Here is a 19,953-nt window from a genome sequence, read left to right as displayed (position 1 = left end):
ATCCCATAGCCAGAGCACTAGGACAGTAGTGAGCCACCATGTGGGTGCTGGGAATTGATCTCAGGACCTCTGGAAGAATAGCCAGAGCTCTAAACCACTGAGTCATCTCTCTACCCTATCCCTACTCTGCTTCTAAGGGTGGTTGTTTTGTTTTGTTTTGGTTTGTTTTTTTGGTTTGGTTGGTTTGTCGGTTGGTTTGGTTTTGGTTTTTTTCAAGACAGGGTTTCTCTGGGTAGCCTTGGCTGTCCTGGACTCACTTTGTAGATGAGGCTGGCCTCGAACTCACAGTGATCCACCTGCCTCTGCCTCCCATGTGCTGGGATTAAAGGCGTATAATGTTTACGTTAATTTTGAAAAATTCTTACTGTTGCAAATTCTTTCTATGAATAATTGAAAAGTAGATATTTCTTTTGTAAAATTTTCATTACATTAATTTTGAGGGTAGTGGTAAGAGTTGAGTATATGTGGAAATCAGGATAATTTGCAGGACTTGATTCTCTGGCTCTATGGGTCCTGGGAATGGAACTCAAGTTTGTTAATCGGGTGCCTGAGACATCTCACTGGCCTCCTACATATATTATTTTATTTTTAAAATTTTAATTTATTATAATTTATTCATATTGCATCCCGAATGTTATCCCCTCACTTGTATCCTATTTCTATTCTTAATCGTAGAATCTTCTGAAGAGGGTGAAGAGCAAGAGGATGATGATGGTGGAGATGATGAAGATGAAGAAGATGATGAAGATGAAGAAGATGATGAAGATGAAGATGGAGAAGAAGATAATCAAAAACGGTACTATCTTAGGCAGAGAAAAGCAACTGTTTATTACCAGGCACCACTGGAAAGTAAGTACTGCAAATGATCTTTCAGGAGAAAGATTTGTATTGCCTTATCTTTTCTGTCCTTTTTTTCTTCTTCTTCTTCTTTTTTTTTTTTTTTAAAGATTTATGTTTGTGTTTATGTATATAGTATTCTGCCTGCATGTACCTGCAGGCCAGAAGAGGGCATCAGATCTCATTATAGATGGTCATGAGCCACCATGTGGTTGCTGGGAATTGAATTCAGAACCTCTGGAAGAGCAGTCAGTGTTCTTAACCTCTGAGCCATCTCTCCAGGCCCCTATTTTTCTTTTTTAACATTTTTTATTACACTTAAGTATTCTGTGGAAGGTGGGTGTGGATGTGCACACACGCACACCCACACACATGCTATGGTGCACATGGGGTGTAGTCAAAGACAGCTTAGAGAAATCAGTTATCTTTTACTGTGAGTCATAGGGATCATACTTTATCTGGCAGGCTTTGTAGCAATGCCTTTACCTGCTGATTCATCTCAATAGCCCTGGTTTGTTTTGTTGTTTTGTTTTTGTTTTCTGAAAAAATATTTTTCACTTTTTTGGTTTGTTTGTATTTTGTTTCGTTTTTCAAGACAGGGTCTCTGTGTTAGCCTTGGCTGTCCTGGATTTGCTTTGTAGACCAGGCTGGCCTCGAACTCACAGTAATCCGCCTGCCTCTGCCTCCCAAGTGCTGGGATTAAAGGCATGCGCCACCATGCCGAACCCACTTTTTTTCTAAATGCTCATATTTCCTTTCTTGGAGACAGGATGTTTCTGCATAGCCAAGGCTGCCCTCAAACTTGGGGTGATCCTACTGCTTCCACCCTTTTGAGTCCTGGGATTATAGGCATGGTGTCATTATGCTCTGATAGTTTTTTGTTTTGTTTTGTTTTTGAGACAGGGTTTCTCTGTGTAACCTTTGCTGTCCTGGACTCGCTTTGTAGACCCAGCTGGCCTCTAATGATAGTCTGCCTACCTCTGCCTCCCAGAGTTCTGGGGTGATAGGTGTGCACCACTGTGCCCAGCTCTGGTAGTATTTTTTTACTCTGTTCCAAATTAGATGTAAAAGCTTGGTTTGTTTATCCCATTGTCATTTCTTGTAAGGAGAGTTAAAAAGCCTTGAACAAAAAAAATAACTGAGCTATTTTGAGATCTTGTGTCTTTTATATTTATAAAGCTAAGATGTTTTTACATCTATTAATACTATACTTCAATTCTTGTGATCTTTTATGCATGTATAATCAGTGATTAAGTGTGGCTAGTGTATATTTTATTTAGTTGCCCTATACATAGTTTATACTTGTTTATTTATATGTGTCGGTGTGAGTCTGTGTGCAGCACCTGCATGCAAGTGCCCATGGAGGCCAAAAAGAGTGTTGTATCCTCTGTAATTGGAGTTACAGGTGGCTGTAAGTCATTCAGTGTGGGTACTAGGAATGGAACTCAGGTCTTCTCACAGCAAATGCTCTTAACTGCTGAGCCCCCCACCGCATATTTTTAATATCAGCTCCATATATAAATGACATTAGTGAAATCTATGGATACTGGCACTTTCCTGGAAGGTAGCACCTTTGTAAAAATTTAATGGACAAAATTTCTTTTTATATTTTACATTATATATGCCCATGTTTCTTTTTCTAGAACCTCGTCACCAGAGAAAACCCAACATATTTTATAGAGGCCCAGCTTCTCCTGCAAGACCAAGATACCGATTATCTTCTACAGGACCAAGAAGTCCCTATTGTAAACGAATTAACAGGTGAGGTTTGAAATAGTGATCAGTTTATTGTAACATGGCAGGCCAGCATTGTGGCGGGATTCTAGAGTGTTTGGACTGTGTGCATTAATATAGAATTCTAGAATTTCACATATGGAAGAGCCTTGCTCTAGTTCCATGACCAGTGACTGTTTGCTTTTGCTTTCATTAATAGGAAGTATTAATAGCTACTTGGTAAGATAGTTTGTTCCATGGTACCACATTGAGTAATAGATCTACTTTGACTTAGTGTGTATTGTAGTTAGGCCCTATGTTAAGTATTTTACAGAGACTGTTTCACTTAGATTTCACATTTAGACTGTAGCCTTTATATACTCTCACAAGCAAAATCTCCCACCATGTTAAATATTCTAAGTTATATAGTTTCTGGGCTTGATCATGACACTAGCCATCTTTTTCTGGATGTTTTATAGTTTATTTCTTTTGTTTTAGAAAAAATTGTTGTTTCAGTAAAGGATTTCTTTTATATCCCAACAGATTTTGTTTTAGAAAAAATTGTTGTTTCAGTAAAGGATTTCTTTTATATCCCAACAGATTTTTTTTTTTAGATCTAAGTTTTTATAGGTAACCTATACTTATTTTCCCATCCTTAGTATAAGGCTTTCTGATAAATTAGAGTAACCAAAGTTTGGGTAGTATAAATAGTGGCTTGTAAATAGAAACGACAAAAATGCTGAAAAAGTGTAATTATCGGAAATAAGACTGTAGTCATAGCAGTTTTTAGCTATTTAAACAATTCTCAGGGAGTCTAAACTATTTGATCATGTATTGGTCATGGAAAGCAGATTCCACCCCCCACCCCACCCCCCAAGACAGGTTTTCTCTGTAGCCTTAGCTGTCCTGGACTTACTTTGTAGATCAGGCTGGCCTCGAACTCACAGAGATCCACTTGCCTCTGCTTTCCAAAGTGCTAGGATTACAGGTATGTGTCACCAACTCATGGCAAAGTTCTCTCCTTTCATTTCATTTTATGGGTCCCAGCAGTTAAACTCAGGCACTAAGCCTTGGTGATGGGTACACTTACCTTATCCTGTGAGCAATCTTGCTGAGCTTTAATTCTTTCTTGATAGACTTTTTTTTTTTCCATTAAAAAGTTATCTTTAAAAAAACAAACTTTTTTTTTTTTTTTTTTGGTTTGGTTTGGTTTGCTGGGACTACAGGGATGCACCAGCACTCCCAACTGGCATTTCAAAGTGAGTGATTTTGGTTTTTCAAGACAATTTCTCTGTGTAGCCTTGGTTGTCCTGGACTCTCTTTGTAGACCAGGCTGGCCTTGAACTCAGAATGATCCACCTGCCTCTGCCTCCCTGGTGCTGGGATTAAAGGTGTGTGTCACCACGCCCAGCTCTTTTATTTCCTTTTTGTTTTTTCGAGACGGGGTTTCTCTGTGTAGTTTTGTTTGTCCTGGACTTGCTTTGTAGACCAGGCTAGCCTGAAACTCAGAGATCTGCCTGCCAAGTGCTGAGATTAAAGGTGTGCACCACCACACTTGGCTTTTTAAACAAAGATTATTTTATGTATGAGTGCTCTATCTGCATGTACATCAGCATGCCAGAAAAGGGCAGCAGATCACATAGCTCTCATTATAGATGGTTGTGAGCTACCATGTGGTTGCTGGGAATTGAACTCAGGACCTCTTGGAAGAATAGACAGTGCTCCTAACCTCTGAGCCATCTCTCCAGCGTGACTTTTTAGTTTCTTTCTTTTCTTTCTTTTCTGAGACAGAGTTTCTCTGTAGCCTTGATTGTCCTGCACTCACTTTGTAGACCAGGCTGGCCTCCCACTCACAGAGATCTGCCTGCCTCTGCCTTCCAAGTACTGGGCTTAAAGGCGTGTGCCACCATGCCCAGCTGATTTCTTATATAAAACCTTATATGATATAAAAATGCATGTTCAGGCAGGCATAATGCCATATACCTTTACTCTTGGCACTTGGAAGGCATAGGCAGGTGGATGACTAAGTTTGAGGCCAGCCTAGTCCACATACTGTTTCAGGTCAGCCAGCACTGCACAGAGAGACTGTCTCAACACTAAGAAGTTAGTGCCTGTATTAACTTTTATCTTAATGAGTAGCTTATGGTCAGCTCTAGCACAACCTCTTGTTTTTCTTTTCTTAATCTTGGTTGTGTCTTACCTTAAGATTTAGCCAACAAAGCTTTATTTCATTGCTTTAGGAATAGATAGTTCTGATACTTATGTCCTCTGTCCCTTTTTCCTGTTTCCCTCATTTTGATTGATATCAATTTCCCATGTAGGCGAAGGCATGCAATCCACAGTAGTGACTCTACTTCCTCTTCCTCTTCTGAAGATGAGCACTTTGAGAGGAGAAGGAAAAGGAACCGAAATAGAGCTATTAACAGGTGAGTTCTGAGCCTGGGGCTCACACCCTTAATTCCGGCACTTTGGGCCTGAGATAGGGAGGCTTAAGAGTTCTAGGGCCAGCCTGAGCTCTGTGGTAAGCTTGATCTCAACAAAATATTTTAGGGGAGAGAAAGTGGAATGGATGAGTTCTACATTGATGATTTATAAAACTACCAAATATTTTAAAAAATAATTTTCTTTACAATTATATATGTTTGATGCATCATTTTATGCACACATGCATACCATGATATGCCTGTGGAGATTAGAGGATTTGATTTAGTTGGTTTCTTCTACTGTGTGGGTTCCAAAGATTAAACTCAAGTTGTCAGGCTTGACGTTACTCCTGAGCCATGTTGCCCGTCCTTGGCTAGTTCCACCCCCACCCCTCGCCCCTACTCCAACCCCTCAAGACTCTGTATAACAGAGCCCTGGCTGTCTTAGACTCTCTTTGTAGACCAGGGTGGCCTTCAACTCACTGAGATCCATCTACCTCTGCCTCCCGACTGGGATTAAAGGCACGCGCCACCACATCCAGCTTCCTGGGATAGCTTTTTTATAGGTGGTGAGAAAGAATAATTTAGGGATAATAAGTATAGCTTAGTTGATTAAAAGGTTGCACCAGAGGTTAATACAAAGCGAACTCTTGCCTTACTACAAATCTCTTTCATTGAAACAAATGGTAGGATAGAATGCATGGTTACTAAAACAGGAGGGTTGGGTGGTTGCTTTTTTTTTTTTAAGATTTATTTATTATGTATGCAGTATTCTGCGTGCATGTGCACCTGCAGGCCAGAAGAAGCCACCAGATCATATTATAGATGGTTGTCAGCCACCATGTGGATGCTGGGAATTGAACTCAGGACCTCTGGAAGAGCAGTTCAGTCCTCTTAACTGCTGAGCTGTCTCCCCAGCCCCCAACTATTGTTCTTGAGACAAGGTCCGACATACCCCAGACTGGCTTAGAACTTGCTCTATTTTCTAAGTGCTGGTAGGCACCTACCACCATGCCATGCAGCACCCACATGATGGCTCACAAATGTCTAACTCCACTTCCGTATGTTATGTCATCTAAAGATGACACTGCATGTGTTCTGTAGTCACTCTCCACTTCATAATTTGAGGCAGGGCCTCTCACTGAACTAGGGCTCGCCCTTGGGCCTAACTAGCTTGCTCTGGGGATTCTTTATCTTATCTTTAGGACCCTGAGAATATGCAGGGCCTGCCACCTCTACCCAAATTTTAATAGATTTCGGAGATTGCTAAACTCTTGCCCTCTGCTTTGGCAGCAAGCAGTTTATCCATTGAGCTATTTTCCCTAGCCCCAAACATTTTTTATTAATAATATTGTAACATGGAGTATAGAGAAGAGGATGATTTGATGTGTGTCTTTATATATGTGTGTATGCGTGCGTGTTTTTTAATAGGTGCCTTCCACTAAATTTTCGGAAAGATGAAATAAGAGGGATTTATAAAGATCGAATGAAAATTGGAGCAAACCTTGCTGATGTTGATCCAATGCAACTAGATTCTTCAGTGAGTATTTTAAAATTTGTGCTAGACTTGAGGTATAATTTTGTTCACTTCACTTTTGGGATTTTTTTGGGGGGGCAGGGTTTTTCTGTGTAGCCTTGGCTGTCCTAGACTCGCTTTGTAGACCAGGTTGGCCTCGAACTCACAGTGATCCCCTGCTTCTGCCTCCCAAGTGCTGGGATTAAAGGCGTGTGCCACCACTGCCTGGCATCACTTTCGTTTTAAAGTTAAAGAAAACTTGTTTTTATTTTCTTATCAGGAACCTAAATCTTTATATATACTTTAAAAAACAAACCTTTGGGGAATTGGAGAGATGGCATCGTATTTAGAGTATTTGTTGCTCTTAGAGAGGATCTGAGTTTGATTCCCAGAGTCCACATAGTTACGTATAAAATAAACATTTAAAAAAAAATATTTGGGGGCTGGAGAGAGGGCTCAGTTTTTAAGAGCACTAGCTGATCTTCCAGAGGACCCAGGTATCAATATGGCAGCTCACAACTGTCTGTAATGCTAGTTCCTGGGGAGCTGACACACCTCACACAGACACACATGCAGGCAAAACATCAATGCACATAAAATAAAATAAATAAGTTATTAAAAATATTTGTAATATTATTGTTAATCTATTGATGTGGGCTCATTGTGACACATAAGGCAGTGCTTTAATTTTAACTCAGATCTGTGTCCTGTTTCACTGCAGGTGCGATTTGATAGTGTTGGTGGCCTGTCCAGTCACATTGCAGCTCTAAAAGAGATGGTGGTCTTTCCCTTACTTTATCCAGAAGTCTTTGAAAAGTTTAAAATTCAACCCCCAAGGTAACCTATAGATGTTTTTACCTGTAGCCACAATGTGTGCTATGCTGCTGTTGTTTCTCTTGACTTCTTACAACTTTACATTTTTTTACTTAGTTTGTGTGTTAGAGTCTGCTTTTTAATACAGAAAGTGCTTATCATATTTTACAGAGGTTGTTTGTTTTATGGACCACCTGGAACTGGAAAAACACTGGTTGCTAGAGCACTTGCCAATGAGTGCAGCCAAGGAGATAAAAGGGTGGCATTTTTCATGAGGAAAGGTGCTGATTGTCTGAGTAAATGGGTAGGAGAATCTGAAAGACAGCTACGATTGCTATTTGATCAGGTATGATATTAAAATTACCGATTTTAGTTTGCAAATTAAACTGTTTAAGGGTTAAATTTTCTTTTTTTTTTTTAATTTAATGGAAGAAAGTTTAGTTGGGCTTATGGTTCCAGAGGGATAAGAATCTATCATGGCACATGCCTTCAATCCCAACACTCGGGGGGCAGAGGCAGGTGGATCACTGTGAGTTCGAGGCCAGCCTGGTCTACAAAGTAAGTCCAGAACAGGCAAGGCTATCACACAGAGAAACCCTGTCTTGGGGCGGGGGCGAAGAATCTACCATGTTGGGGCAGCAAGTGGCAGGCATGGTGGCAGATAGGAAGCTGGAGTTCACATCTTGAAATTACACTCCTTATATGCAGCTCCTCGTGTCCATGGCAACCTAGGCCCCACGTTAGTGTCACAGAATCTTCTTTCAGCTTCTTGCCCTCCGAGGGCCTTCATGCAGGAACTTACCTGCCACATGCCTTCTGGCCTCAGTAGTTCAATGACATTGTGGAGGAAGAATCAACGACCCATTCCTCTAGTCTTGCACCCTTCTTGCCTCTAAAACCAGCACCTGTGGGCAGCACTGCCTAGTTTGCCTGCCAGTTTTGGATGGACCTAGCCACTTTGAATCATATTAGCACCAGTGCTTTTATTTATTTTCTTAGTGTTAATATTTTTTAGTGCTGACCTATGGCAAAGAGCTTTAGAGATAGAAATAAATGAATCTGAGTTTTTAGAAACATCAGCTCATACCCAGTAAAGGAGTAGTCTCCTGAGTAGCTTAATAATAGTGTATTATTTCACAATGTGGAAACAGGGCAATTCTTTCCTAGCCTTCAGTTTCCCATGTCACCATGTATTGACAGTACATTGTGAAATAATACCTTCTGTTCTACTAGGACATAGCACTGAACAGTTATTTGTTTTGCTTTTTGTTGTTGGTTTTTTAGACAGGGTCCCTCTATGGAACTCTGGCTGTCCAGAAATTCTTCATGTAGACCAGGCTGGTCTTGAAATCAGAGCTCTGCCTCCCAAATGCCAGGATTAAAGGCAAATGCCACCACGCCTGACATTGAAAATGGTTCAGAATACCTTCTCAGATCTAAGAGTCTTTATTTGGCATTCACTAAAATAGTTGTTTTTAAGTTTTATTGGTTGCTGAGTGATGTTTTTCTATGTAGCATGGAGGGAGAGTGCCACTGTCCTCCACTATTTGTTTCCATAGTCAGTAATGAAGTTTTGCTGTGCATCCAGTAACTATAAGTGCATAAAACCCAAGGTAAGGCCGGATGTGGTGAGCACACCTTTAATCCCAGCACTCAGGAGGCAGAGGCAGGCAGATCGCTGTGAATTCAAGGCCAGCCTGGTCTACAAAGGGAGTCCAGGACAGCCAAGGCTACACACAGAAATCCTGTCTCAATAACAAAAACAAACAAATAAAAACCCAAGGTATATAACTACTGGAATATTTTGGACATTTCAAGTTGATAATACAAATAAAATTAATTATGTTAATATGTATGTAAAATTCTAATACCCGTTTTTTTGGAGTTTACATTACTCTTATAAATAGTTATACATGACAAATTTTGGCAAGCAAGTTTCAATGGAAATAGATTGAAAAGGTATATGCTTCAGTTTACAGATTAATAGATTTATGATAAATTTGAGTGAAAATGGATTGGAATGCTTTGTTATTAGATATGTTTGAGGATTCTTGTGGTAACAACACAGGACTGCTGGACCCTCTTTTAGGCCTATCAGATGCGCCCAGCAATTATATTCTTTGATGAAATCGATGGTCTGGCTCCAGTACGATCTAGCAGGCAAGATCAGATTCACAGGTAAAGCTTGATTGAGTTGAGTTAATGTTACATGAAAGATAAGAATTAAATGGGGAACAAGAATACAGCCCAATGTATCAACCAACTGGGTCTCAAGTAGGCCCAGACCTAGATTCTCTGCATATGTTATGGTTGTGTAGATCAGTGTTTTTGTGGGGTTCCTAGTAGTAGAAGCAAGGGCTGTCTCTGATTCTTTTGCCTGTGACTTTAGAACCCTTTTCTTCCTATGGGTTGCCTTGCCCAGCCTTGATGTGAGAACATATGCCTGGTCTTAGTGTAGCTTGTTATGCTGTGTTTGGTTGTTGTCCCTGGGAGGCCTTCCCTTTTTTGAGAGGTGGGGGAGTGGACCAAGGGGAGGGAGGGATGTAATATATGAGAAAAGAATGATTTTTAAAAAGGATACTTTTTTCTAAAAATAAAAAGGCAAAAACATTAAATTAAGATATATTGGTCATCATATGGATCCCCTAACAATTAATGGGAATAGGAGCTGTCTCTGACTCTGTTGCCTGCTGTTGGATCCCTTTCCCCTAGTGGGGCTGCCTTGTCAGGCCCCAGTGGGAGAAGATACACTTGGTCCTGCTGTGACTTGAGGTGCCAGGGTAAGGTAGTGGCCCTTGGGAGCCTCTTCTCTGAGAAGAAAATGGGGCAAGGAATGAGGGCCAGGAGGTTGTGAGGGTGAAACTGGGAGGAGATGAAGGAGGGGCTGGGATCAGGCTGTGAAGCGATTAAATAAATAAATGGGGGAAAAGATACTATATTTAATAAGAAAAGAGTTAAATCATGAAAGAACACACACACATTTTAAGTGAACCTGTTCTGAGTATCGGTAATTGTCAATACAGTTTTCATATCTTGGTTGCAGAAGATTTAACTTTCGATACAAACATATTCATAGGCCATTGGTAATAACAGGACTGTAGTATAGAATGTGGGGGACATAGCCAATTTTCTTAAGTTCTCTGCTCAAATATTTAAATAGCTTACATGTTGCCAACTTGTTCAGGTGCTTTCCCGTTTTTAAATTTCCTTCAGTACTGGAGACTGTTCCAGGGCCTTAAGCTTGCTGCACAAGTGCTTTACCACTGAGATGTATTTCCAGCCTTCAGGTGCCGTCTTACTTAGTCACTGACTATTGCCCTGAGTAGACACCATGACGAAGGCAGCTCTTGTAAAGGAAAGCATTTAATTGGGGCCTTGCTTACAGTTGCAGAGAGTAGTCTAGTATGGCAGGGAGTGTGATGGCACACAGGCAGGCACTGGAGAAATAGCCGAGAGCTGTACATGCTGATCCACACGCAGCAGAGTGGCTGGGTCTTGGATGGGCTTTTGAAACCCCAAAGCTCACCCCAGTGACACTTCAGCAAGGCCTTACCTCCTTTAAACCTTTAAAACCTTTAAAAAGTTCCACCCCTGCTGGCTTAAGCATTCAAATATTTGAGTCTCTGGGGGTCATACTTACTCAAACTAGCACAGGTACCTGAGCCAAATAAAAATACCTTGTAGAGTAATTCTATTTATTAAGAAAACCAAGCCTCATTTGAAAGATAGGAAAAATTTGAACTGCATGTGATGCTACACACCTTTAATCCTAGCACTCAAGAGGCCAAGGCCGGTTATCTCTGATTTCAAGCAACCTGGTCTACAGAGTGAGTTCCAGGAAAGCCAGGGGCACATAGGGAAACCTTGTCTTGGTGGGGGAAAGGTAGACAAGTCATGCTTTTTAAAATGAATATAAGATATGAGGTAGAGTTTATTGAACCAGGCCGCAAGTGGAGAGGCAGAGGAGAGCCCAGAGGAAAAGCAGAGAACAGTGGCTGGATTGTATAGCAGTCAGAAGCTGGCAGAGAGGAAGCCCTGAGCTGCACAAGTTTAGGGTAGGAATGGGGTGGGCAGTGCAGGCACTGAGGGAGACTTCTCTGGAGTTTCTTTAGGACCTGATTTCTTCTCTCCAGGATTAGAAGAGAGCTACAAATCTACCCCACGTCTAAATTTGTTCGTTTGAAATTTTTTTTTCTTTTGAGGCATTAGAGACAGAGTCCAGGGCCTCAAATATACCATGCAGAGAGACTCTTATTACTGAGCCACACTCTTCAGCCATAGGTTACTTTCTGTCACAGTTCAGCTTTAGTATTTCAGAGTTTCTTTCCAAGTAAGTGGTCCTACAAATTACATGTGATTTCTACCCATACCCCCCTTTTAGGTACCCTAAGGCACATTTGCATGCCTTCATATATACCAGTAGTTGTGTAGCCCAGGTTGGCCTCAAACTCAGAGATCTGCCTGCCTCTGCCTCCCAGGTGTTGGAATTAAAGGCGTGCATTACCACTGTCCAGCCATATTCCCTATTTTAAAATTTTTGTCCAGCAGGAGAGGTGGTATATGCCTTTATTTATTCCCAGCACTCAGGGAGGCAGAGGTAGGTGGATCTCTGAGTTTGAGGCCAGCCTGGTGTACAAAACAAGTCCAGGACAGCCAAGGCTACACAGAGAAACCCTGTCTGGAAAAACAAAAAGAAAAAGAAAAGTAGCTAAGTGCTGTAAGAATTCATTTGCACGTTTATATATTGAAATTAAACCTTACCAAAAGAAATATTACTGAGTGATAGATTCTTTGTACATGGTACTAATTTTTTTTCTTATTTTTTATGTTTAGTTCTATTGTTTCAACCCTGTTAGCTCTTATGGATGGTTTGGACAGCAGAGGAGAAATTGTGGTCATTGGAGCTACCAACAGACTAGATTCCATAGACCCTGCTTTACGAAGGCCTGGGCGATTTGACAGAGAATTCCTTTTCAGTCTACCTGATAAAGAAGTAAGAAAAGTTTAAATACCTATTATTAACAATTTTGTAAAATTACATCCTTTATATGGAAGGAGTGGAGGGATAGGCAGGAGTGTTTGTGCTCAGTTTTCCCTTGTACTATGTAGGTCCTGTGGCTAGAACTCAGCTCCTCCTCAGGCTTGTGTGCAAGTGCTTTAACCTGCTGTACTGCTTTCCATCCCAGCAACAGACAGTTTTATATCATGATCTTATGAGTGTTTGAAAGAGCGCAATAGATATAATTTATTTATTTTTTAAGCATCATACTATCTCCTCCTCAACTGCTCTTAAAATTGTTTTAAATTAAGCACATCCTTAAGATTTTGCCAGTTATATTTCAGGAGCTTCATGAGTCCTTAGCCAGTTCATTAGCTTTGGCTTCTTCCAGAACATCATTGTACTGCAATAATTACTTAGGCTGAAACTACTTAATGCTTTTGAGAAGGATGTAATAAAATACAAGTAGACCTGACTGGAACAGTGGCTCAGGGTTAAGAGTGCGTGCTTACACCTTTTTCAGAGGGCCTTAGTTAAGTTTCCAGCACCCACATTGGGTGGCTCAGGACCACCTGTAACTCGAGCTGAGGCATCCAACACTCTCTTGAATCCAAAAGCACATACCTACTCAAAGACATAATTAAAATTTAAAAATGTATATTCTTAACAAATGAGTAAAGCTGTTAGTATTCTTAATATATTGCAGAAATAATAATACTTTGTTTAATTTTTTTATTTATGTAAATGATGAATATAACCTGGGCACATTAAATGAAAATGCACATTAAATGCTTAATCAAAAGTAGTTTAAATTGAAGCATTTCTAATTAGAATAATTTAATGGTATAAATGTGAAAATTTAAAATTGAGGTTTTGGGTTTTTTTCATAGGCTCGAAAAGAAATTCTGAAGATTCATACAAGAGATTGGAATCCAAAACCACTGGACATCTTTCTAGAAGAACTAGCAGAAAACTGTGTTGGTAAATACTGTTTTGAGCATGTGTGAAAAATGTTCTGTTCATCTCAAAGATGAAACAAGTCAAGGTCTTGCCTTAAAGTTGAAGTTTAAAAGGCTAGTGAGATGGCCTAGTAAGTAAAGTTGCAGTTCAAGCCTGGTGACCTGAGTTCAGTCCCTGGAACACACATGACGGTGGTAAGAAAGAATTTGCCTCCACAAAGTTATCTTCTAACCTCCACGGGCCCATGCTCACACATAACAAAGCAACAGATGTAGCCAGATGGGGTTGCACATACATGCAATGCTAGTAGTGCTGAGGGGATGAAGGTAGACTGCCAGTTAATGGCCATCCTTGACTGCACAGGAAGGAAGAGCTAACCTGAAAAGGCAGCACAGTTCATTTGCATTCCACCTCTTCTAGCATGGGTTCACCTCCAAGTTCTTAGATATTAAAGAACTGATCCTTGCCCAAGTGTGGCGACACATCCCTGTGTCCCCAGCACTTGGGAGACTGAGGCAGAACTGCCATGAGCTTAAGGCCATCTTAAGTATAACAAGTATCATGGGTATGTAATGGTACCTTTTCTCAAACAAATAAAACATAAAAATAAGAAAATTGAGGACTAGAGAGACAGCCCAGTTGTTTGTTAAAAGTACACACTGCTCTTACAGAGGCTCCAAGTTCTTTTTCCAGAACCTATGTCAAGTGGCACACAACTACCAGCTCCAGGGAATCCAATATCTCTTTCTGGCCTCTGTGGGCATCTGCACTGTTATGTGCACACCTTCACATGACATAAACATAATTAAGTCTTTCCTAAAATGGGCAAGTTGGTCATTGAAGGAATTTGAGAACAGCACAGACTTGAAAATAGTTAATAGCCCTGTGGATTAGTATTATTATTTGACAGATAACGAACCCTGCAGAGTATGAGTCTTTAAGTGAGAATTTTTAGTTTGGTTACCTGTAAATGTTTTACTAATCTAAGCTTTAACTTTTAAATTGTTTGAAATTATGACTGTGTCATAGTTTGAGGGCTTTGCTTTTTTCTTTTTCCTTGGATGATGGGGATAGGATACTGTGGTGCAGATATTAAGTCAATATGCGCTGAAGCTGCTTTATGTGCCCTGCGTCGACGGTACCCACAGATCTATACCACCAGTGAGAAGCTACAGTTGGACCTCTCTTCAATTAGTATCTCAGCTAAGGATTTTGAGACTGCCATGCAGAAGATAATACCAGCTTCCCAGAGAGCTGTGACATCACCTGGACAGGCACTGTCTGCCATTGTGAAACCACTCCTGCAAAATACTGTTTGTATGATCTTAGAAGCCCTACAGAAAGTATTTCCACATGTGGAAGTTGGAGCAAGCAAAGCTTTGAATTCAGGTATAAAACTTGACTGACCATTGAAAGAAAGAAAGTGTAACAAAGAAAAATTACTAATGGATTCGGTGTTTGTTTGTTTGTTTTGTTTTATTTTGTAGGTGTTTCTTGCCCTTTGTTAGAAAGTGATTTGGCATACAGTGATGATGATGCACCATCCGTGTATGAAAATGGACTTTCACAGAAAACTTTTAATCAGACAAAAGAAAATTTAAATTTTCTTCATTTAAATAGGTATGTTTTCCCTGCAGAGGTATGTTTTGGTGTGTTAATTCCATAAAAATAAGAGTTTGGGTTTTTTGGGTTTTGGGGTTTTTTTTTTAAATTTGTTTCTTTGTTTTTGTTTTTGTTTTTGATACAGTTTCTCTGTGTAGCCTTGGCTGTCCTTGACTCAGTTTGTAGACCAGGCTGGCTTCCCAGAATGTTGGAATTACGCCTGGCTTCCAAAAACTTTTTTTTTAAGTTAAAAGATCAGGCCTGGAAAGAGGGCTCATTTGGTTAAATGCTTACATTTCAAACATGAAAACCTAAGTTCAACCTCTATAGCCCATGTGAAAATTCTGAAAATGGCGATTATTCTTGTAATTCCTGTACTGGAAAGGCAGGATCCCTGGGGCTCACTAGCCACCCAGTCTGACCTAATTTGTGAGCTCCAGACCAATAAAAGACCCAGTCTGTGAAGGTAGCAAGTGTTCCTGAGGATGACACCTGAGGTTGTCCTCTAGCCCACCCCACTCACGTGCACTTGAACTCACACACATACACACTGGGCACAGTGGCACACACCTGTAATATCAGCACTGGGGAGTCAGAGGCAGGCAGATTGCTGTGAGAGTTGGAGACCAGCCAAGGTTACACAGAGAAGCCCTGTCTCAAACAAAAAGCATCAAAGTTTGGGTATGAAGACTGACTAAGCAATTAAGAGCACTGGCTGCTCTTCAAGAAGACTTGAGTTCAATTCCCAGCACCCACATAGCAGTTGCTAACATCTATATTCTAGTACCAAGGGGTACAATATCTGGCCTCCATAGGCACTGCCTGCAGGCGATACAGACATGCATTCAGCACTCAAGCACATAAAAATAAAGTCCTAAGCATTTAAAAAATACCATATTTGGCCAGGTATGGTGGTGCATGCCTTAATCCCAGTGCTTGGGAGGTAGTGGCAGGTGGATCTCTTATGAGTTTGAGGCCAGCCTAGTCTACTTTATCAAGTTCAAGAATAGCCAGGAAACCCTATCTTAAAAAAGAAGCCGGGCATGGTGGCACACGCCTTTAATCCCAGCACTCGGGAGGCAGAGGCAGTGGATCGATGTGAGTTCGAGGCCAGCCTGGTCTACAAAACGAGTCCAGGACAGCCAAGACTACACAGAGAAACTCTGTCTCGAAAAACCAAAAAAAAAAAAAAAAAAAAAGAAGAAGAAGAAGAAAAACTAAGATTTGTTATTATAGCTGTCATTATGATGTAAAGTATTCTTTGTCTTGTTAGGGTTTCTCTGTGTAGCCTAAGCTGTCCAGGACTTGTTTCAGAGAGCGGGCTGGCTTTAAACTCACAGCTTTTCCCCTGCCTCTGCCTTCCTGAGACCTGGGATTACAGGTGTGTACCACCGTGCCTTGCTCCTGAAAGTATTCTTAAATCTGGGACAATCATTGTGCAAAACTCAGGCACGTTACAATTGGCTAGTCAAATTGGTAAGGCTTCTAAAGGTTTGTAGTTGGCAATTTAAGGGAAATATTTAAGCTTTCCCCAAAAAATACAACTTACTAATATTTTTTTCAGAAATGCCTGCTACCAACCTATGTCTTTTCGACCAAGACTATTGATAGTGGGAGAACCAGGATTTGGGCAGAGTTCTCATTTGGCACCAGCTGTCATCCATGCTTTGGAAAAATTTACTGTATATACATTAGACATTCCTGTTCTTTTTGGCATCAGTACTACATCTCCTGAAGAGACATGTTCCCAGGTAAGTCTCCCAGCCAACACGTTGTAAGATACAGCAGCGGTTCAGAAACAAGGTCTGGAGTGGACTCCCTCTGCTTTTATTTTTTTAACTTGAACTTTTAAAAAGTTTTTTTTTTTAAACTTAAAGCTTACAAATTAGAACTGTAATATTGTTTAGTTATTAAGTGGTGTATATTTTATCTCTCACATCTACCACTTTTTGTTTGTTTTTGTTTGGTTTTTTAGACAAGGTTTCTCTGTGTAGCCTTGACTGTCCTGGACTCAGTTTGTAGACCAGGTTGGCCTCGAACTCATAGCGATCCATCTGCCTCTGCCTCCCATGTGCTGGGATTAAAGGTGTGCACCGCCACTACCCGGCTCACATCTACTACTTAATATCTATGTGTCCTTGAGTGAGTTGTTAGATCTCTTTTATTTTCTCCTGTTTGCAAGGTATGATATAATAATTTGGGTGTTATGAGAATTAAAGTACTTAAAACAATTGCTGTTCCTCATCTGGTACACAAATACTCTGCTGTTTCTATTGTTGATATGTTTAGATTTAATTGGTTAATATAAAAATTCTTTGTATTTGTACTTGCTTAGCTTTGGTTACACAACAGAATATTCTTGTGTATTTCTTGGCCTGTTTCCTAGTTGCTTAAATAAATTATTTTCCTCCAAATGAAACATTTATTAAACACTTTAAAACAGTTGTGAGGGTTTTTGGGGAGAAGCATTCAAGAAATTTGAAGGTTTTGTGTGAGAATTCTTGGAAGTTACTGTAATGCTAACATTACTAATGTGCTGTCTTTGAAACCAAATATATTGTTGTTTTTGTTATTGTTTTTAATTAGATGATTCGTGAAGCTAAGAGAACAGCACCCAGCATAGTCTACGTCCCACATATTCACTTGTGGTGGGAAATAGTTGGACCAACACTCAAAGCCACATTTACGACATTATTACAGAATATACCTTCATTTGCTCCAGTTTTACTACTTGCAACTTCTGACAAACCGTATTTGGCTTTGCCCGAAGAGGTAATTTATAGGGGGATTTGCTGTTTAAGAGTTTCCTTATGCCAACTTAAAAACTTTCTTGAAAATTCAAGTGCTGCTGAAGTAAATGAAACAATAAGGGACACTTATTTGAGTAGTCTCTAAAGCAATAGTCTTCTGTCTAGGTTAGGTGGGCAAACCAAAAACAATAGCCCTAGTTTATGTTTTTGGCTTAGTTTTGGTTTTGGGTTTTCAAAACAGGGTTTCTCTGTGTAGCCTTGGCTATCCTGCAACTTGCTCTGTAAGCCAGACGGGCCTCGAACTCACAGAGATCCTTATGCCTCTTCCTCCAAGTCCTGGGAGTAAAGGCATGCATCACCACCCCCAACAAGTTTTATGTTTTTTTGTTTGTGTTTGTTTTGGATTTTGTTTCTCTTAGGCCTTATTGACTAGTAATATGTAGGGAGGCATTTTGTTTTGAGACAGGGTTTCTCTGGGTAGCCCCGGCTGTCCTGGAATTCTATAGACCAGTCTGGCCTCAAATTTAGAGATCCACCTGCTTCTGCCTCCCGAGTGCTAGGATTAAGGTGAGCCACTGCCACCCGGCAGAAGGGCTTAGTTGTAAATGAATGATTTATATGGGTGCATACACCTTTAATCCCAGCACTTGAGAGGTGGAGGCAAGTGGATCACTGCGATTTGGAGGCCAGCCTGGTCTACAGAGTGAGTCTAGGACAGCCTGGGATACACAGAGAAACCCTGTCTCTAAAAAACCACAAGTAAATAAGTAAATCATTACGCTTTGAACTTTTTTTTTTAGTGAATTAGTGATTAGACCACAATGTATGTAAGGATAATGCTTCATTTTTTTTATACTTGGAGGTGTAAGCATTAGGCTTATATGTGATAGAGCATTTAAATATTATATATACACAAGGTCTTGCCTTTAATCCATATAACCACTGAAAAAGAGAAAAGTGCTTACAAGTGGCTAGCTATGTCATTAGAGAACACTTTTGATTCTCATAATATTATGGACTGCAAAGATGAGAATAATGTCATCGGTGAAATAGAAGATATTATGAATCCCCAAAAGACACTGAAGTGGGATTAGGTTGATAATGGTAATAATTAAATTGGTACATGAGCATGAAAGGTGGAAATGACGTTGTGCTCTGGATTAGTACCAGGAAGAACTTGAAGTAGCTCTTGGCCAGCTCTGGGGACATTGGCTTTCTTATTGGGCAGCCCTAGCTGAGCAGAACTTTCTATGTAGACCAAGCTGGCCTTGGACTCACAGAGTATTAGGATCAAAGGCACATGCCACCTCACAGTGGCATTTCTGTTACTTACAAATCTTGGCTTTTGTGAATAATGCTGTCAATAATTAGTGTATAATAACAGTTTTTATATTCTGGTTGGCTTCTTGAGTTGTAAAGATAATCTGATGTTAGCCGGGCTTGGTGGCGCACGCCTTTAATCCCAGCACTCGGGAGGCAGAGGCAGGCGGATCGCTGTGAGTTCGAGGCCAGCCTGAACTACAAAAGCGAGTCTAGGTCAGCCAAGGCTACACAGAGAAAGCCTGTCTCGAAAAACCAAAAAAAAAAAAAAAAAAAAAAAAGATAATCTGATGTTTAGTTACTAATCTAACACATGTATATTCATACTTAATTCTGTGTGTATGGGTGCCCTGGGTGCTTGCCTGTTCTGTGTCACTTGTGCAGTGCCTACAGAGGCCAGAATAGGGCATTAGATCCCCGGGAACTGGAGTCACAGGTGACTGAGCTGCCATGGGGGTGCTAGGAAGCAGACATGGGTCCTCTTGGAAGAACAGCCAGTACTTTTAACCACTGAGCCATCTCCCCTGCTTCTACGAACCTACTTTAAAAGACTTATATTTAAACAACAACAACAAAAAAACAAAACAAAAAACAAAAACAAAAACAAAAAACGTATATTTTCTGGGAGCTGTAGCACATCCTATAATCCCAGCACTTGGGAACACAGAAGCAGGCTTATCTCTCTGGTCTCCAAATCAAGTCCAGGACAGCCAAGGGTACAAAGAGAAATCCTGTCTCAAAAAACACTTATGTTTAAATATTTTAATTAAAAATAAGTGTTTAATATACTGTTGGATTAAGTAATCAGTAACATGCATTGTGTGTTTGCATATACTGCATACATGTATAATCTGTATGTGTTATACTTTTTTTTTAAGGTACAAGAATTATTTACCCATGATTATGGAGAAATTTTTAATGTCCAGTTACCAAATAAAGAAGAACGGACCAGATTTTTTGAAGACTTAATTTTAAAACAAGCTGCAAAGGCTCCTGTTTCAAAAAAGAAAGCAGGTTAGT

The 19,953-nt window shown here is 40.2% G+C and overlaps 1 protein-coding gene across 2 annotated transcripts in view; it reads left to right on the top strand.

The window, feature by feature from the left end:
• ATAD2 (ATPase family AAA domain containing 2) overlaps positions 1–19,953 on the top strand; it is a 41,796-nt gene that overhangs the window by 12,735 nt on the left and 9,108 nt on the right. For both annotated transcript variants that reach the window (XR_014773296.1, XM_084750989.1), the window contains exons 7-20: positions 676–849; positions 2,481–2,598; positions 4,872–4,976; positions 6,405–6,513; positions 7,211–7,326; positions 7,474–7,648; positions 9,392–9,480; positions 12,136–12,295; positions 13,192–13,282; positions 14,336–14,650; positions 14,749–14,881; positions 16,428–16,614; positions 17,450–17,635; positions 19,812–19,947. Coding sequence is in view for 1 of the 2 variants with exons in the window: in XM_084750989.1 (XP_084607115.1) it covers positions 676–849; positions 2,481–2,598; positions 4,872–4,976; positions 6,405–6,513; positions 7,211–7,326; positions 7,474–7,648; positions 9,392–9,480; positions 12,136–12,295; positions 13,192–13,282; positions 14,336–14,650; positions 14,749–14,881; positions 16,428–16,614; positions 17,450–17,635; positions 19,812–19,947 (2,094 nt within the window). In the remaining variant the exon portion in view is untranslated. The remainder of the gene's footprint in view (positions 1–675; positions 850–2,480; positions 2,599–4,871; positions 4,977–6,404; positions 6,514–7,210; positions 7,327–7,473; positions 7,649–9,391; positions 9,481–12,135; positions 12,296–13,191; positions 13,283–14,335; positions 14,651–14,748; positions 14,882–16,427; positions 16,615–17,449; positions 17,636–19,811; positions 19,948–19,953) is intronic.

This window comes from Acomys minous (genome assembly GCF_964271855.1).
Source record: "Acomys minous genome assembly, chromosome: 12".
Taxonomy (NCBI): Eukaryota; Metazoa; Chordata; class Mammalia; order Rodentia; family Muridae; genus Acomys; species Acomys minous.
This window is presented reverse-complemented; position numbering and strand designations above follow the sequence as displayed.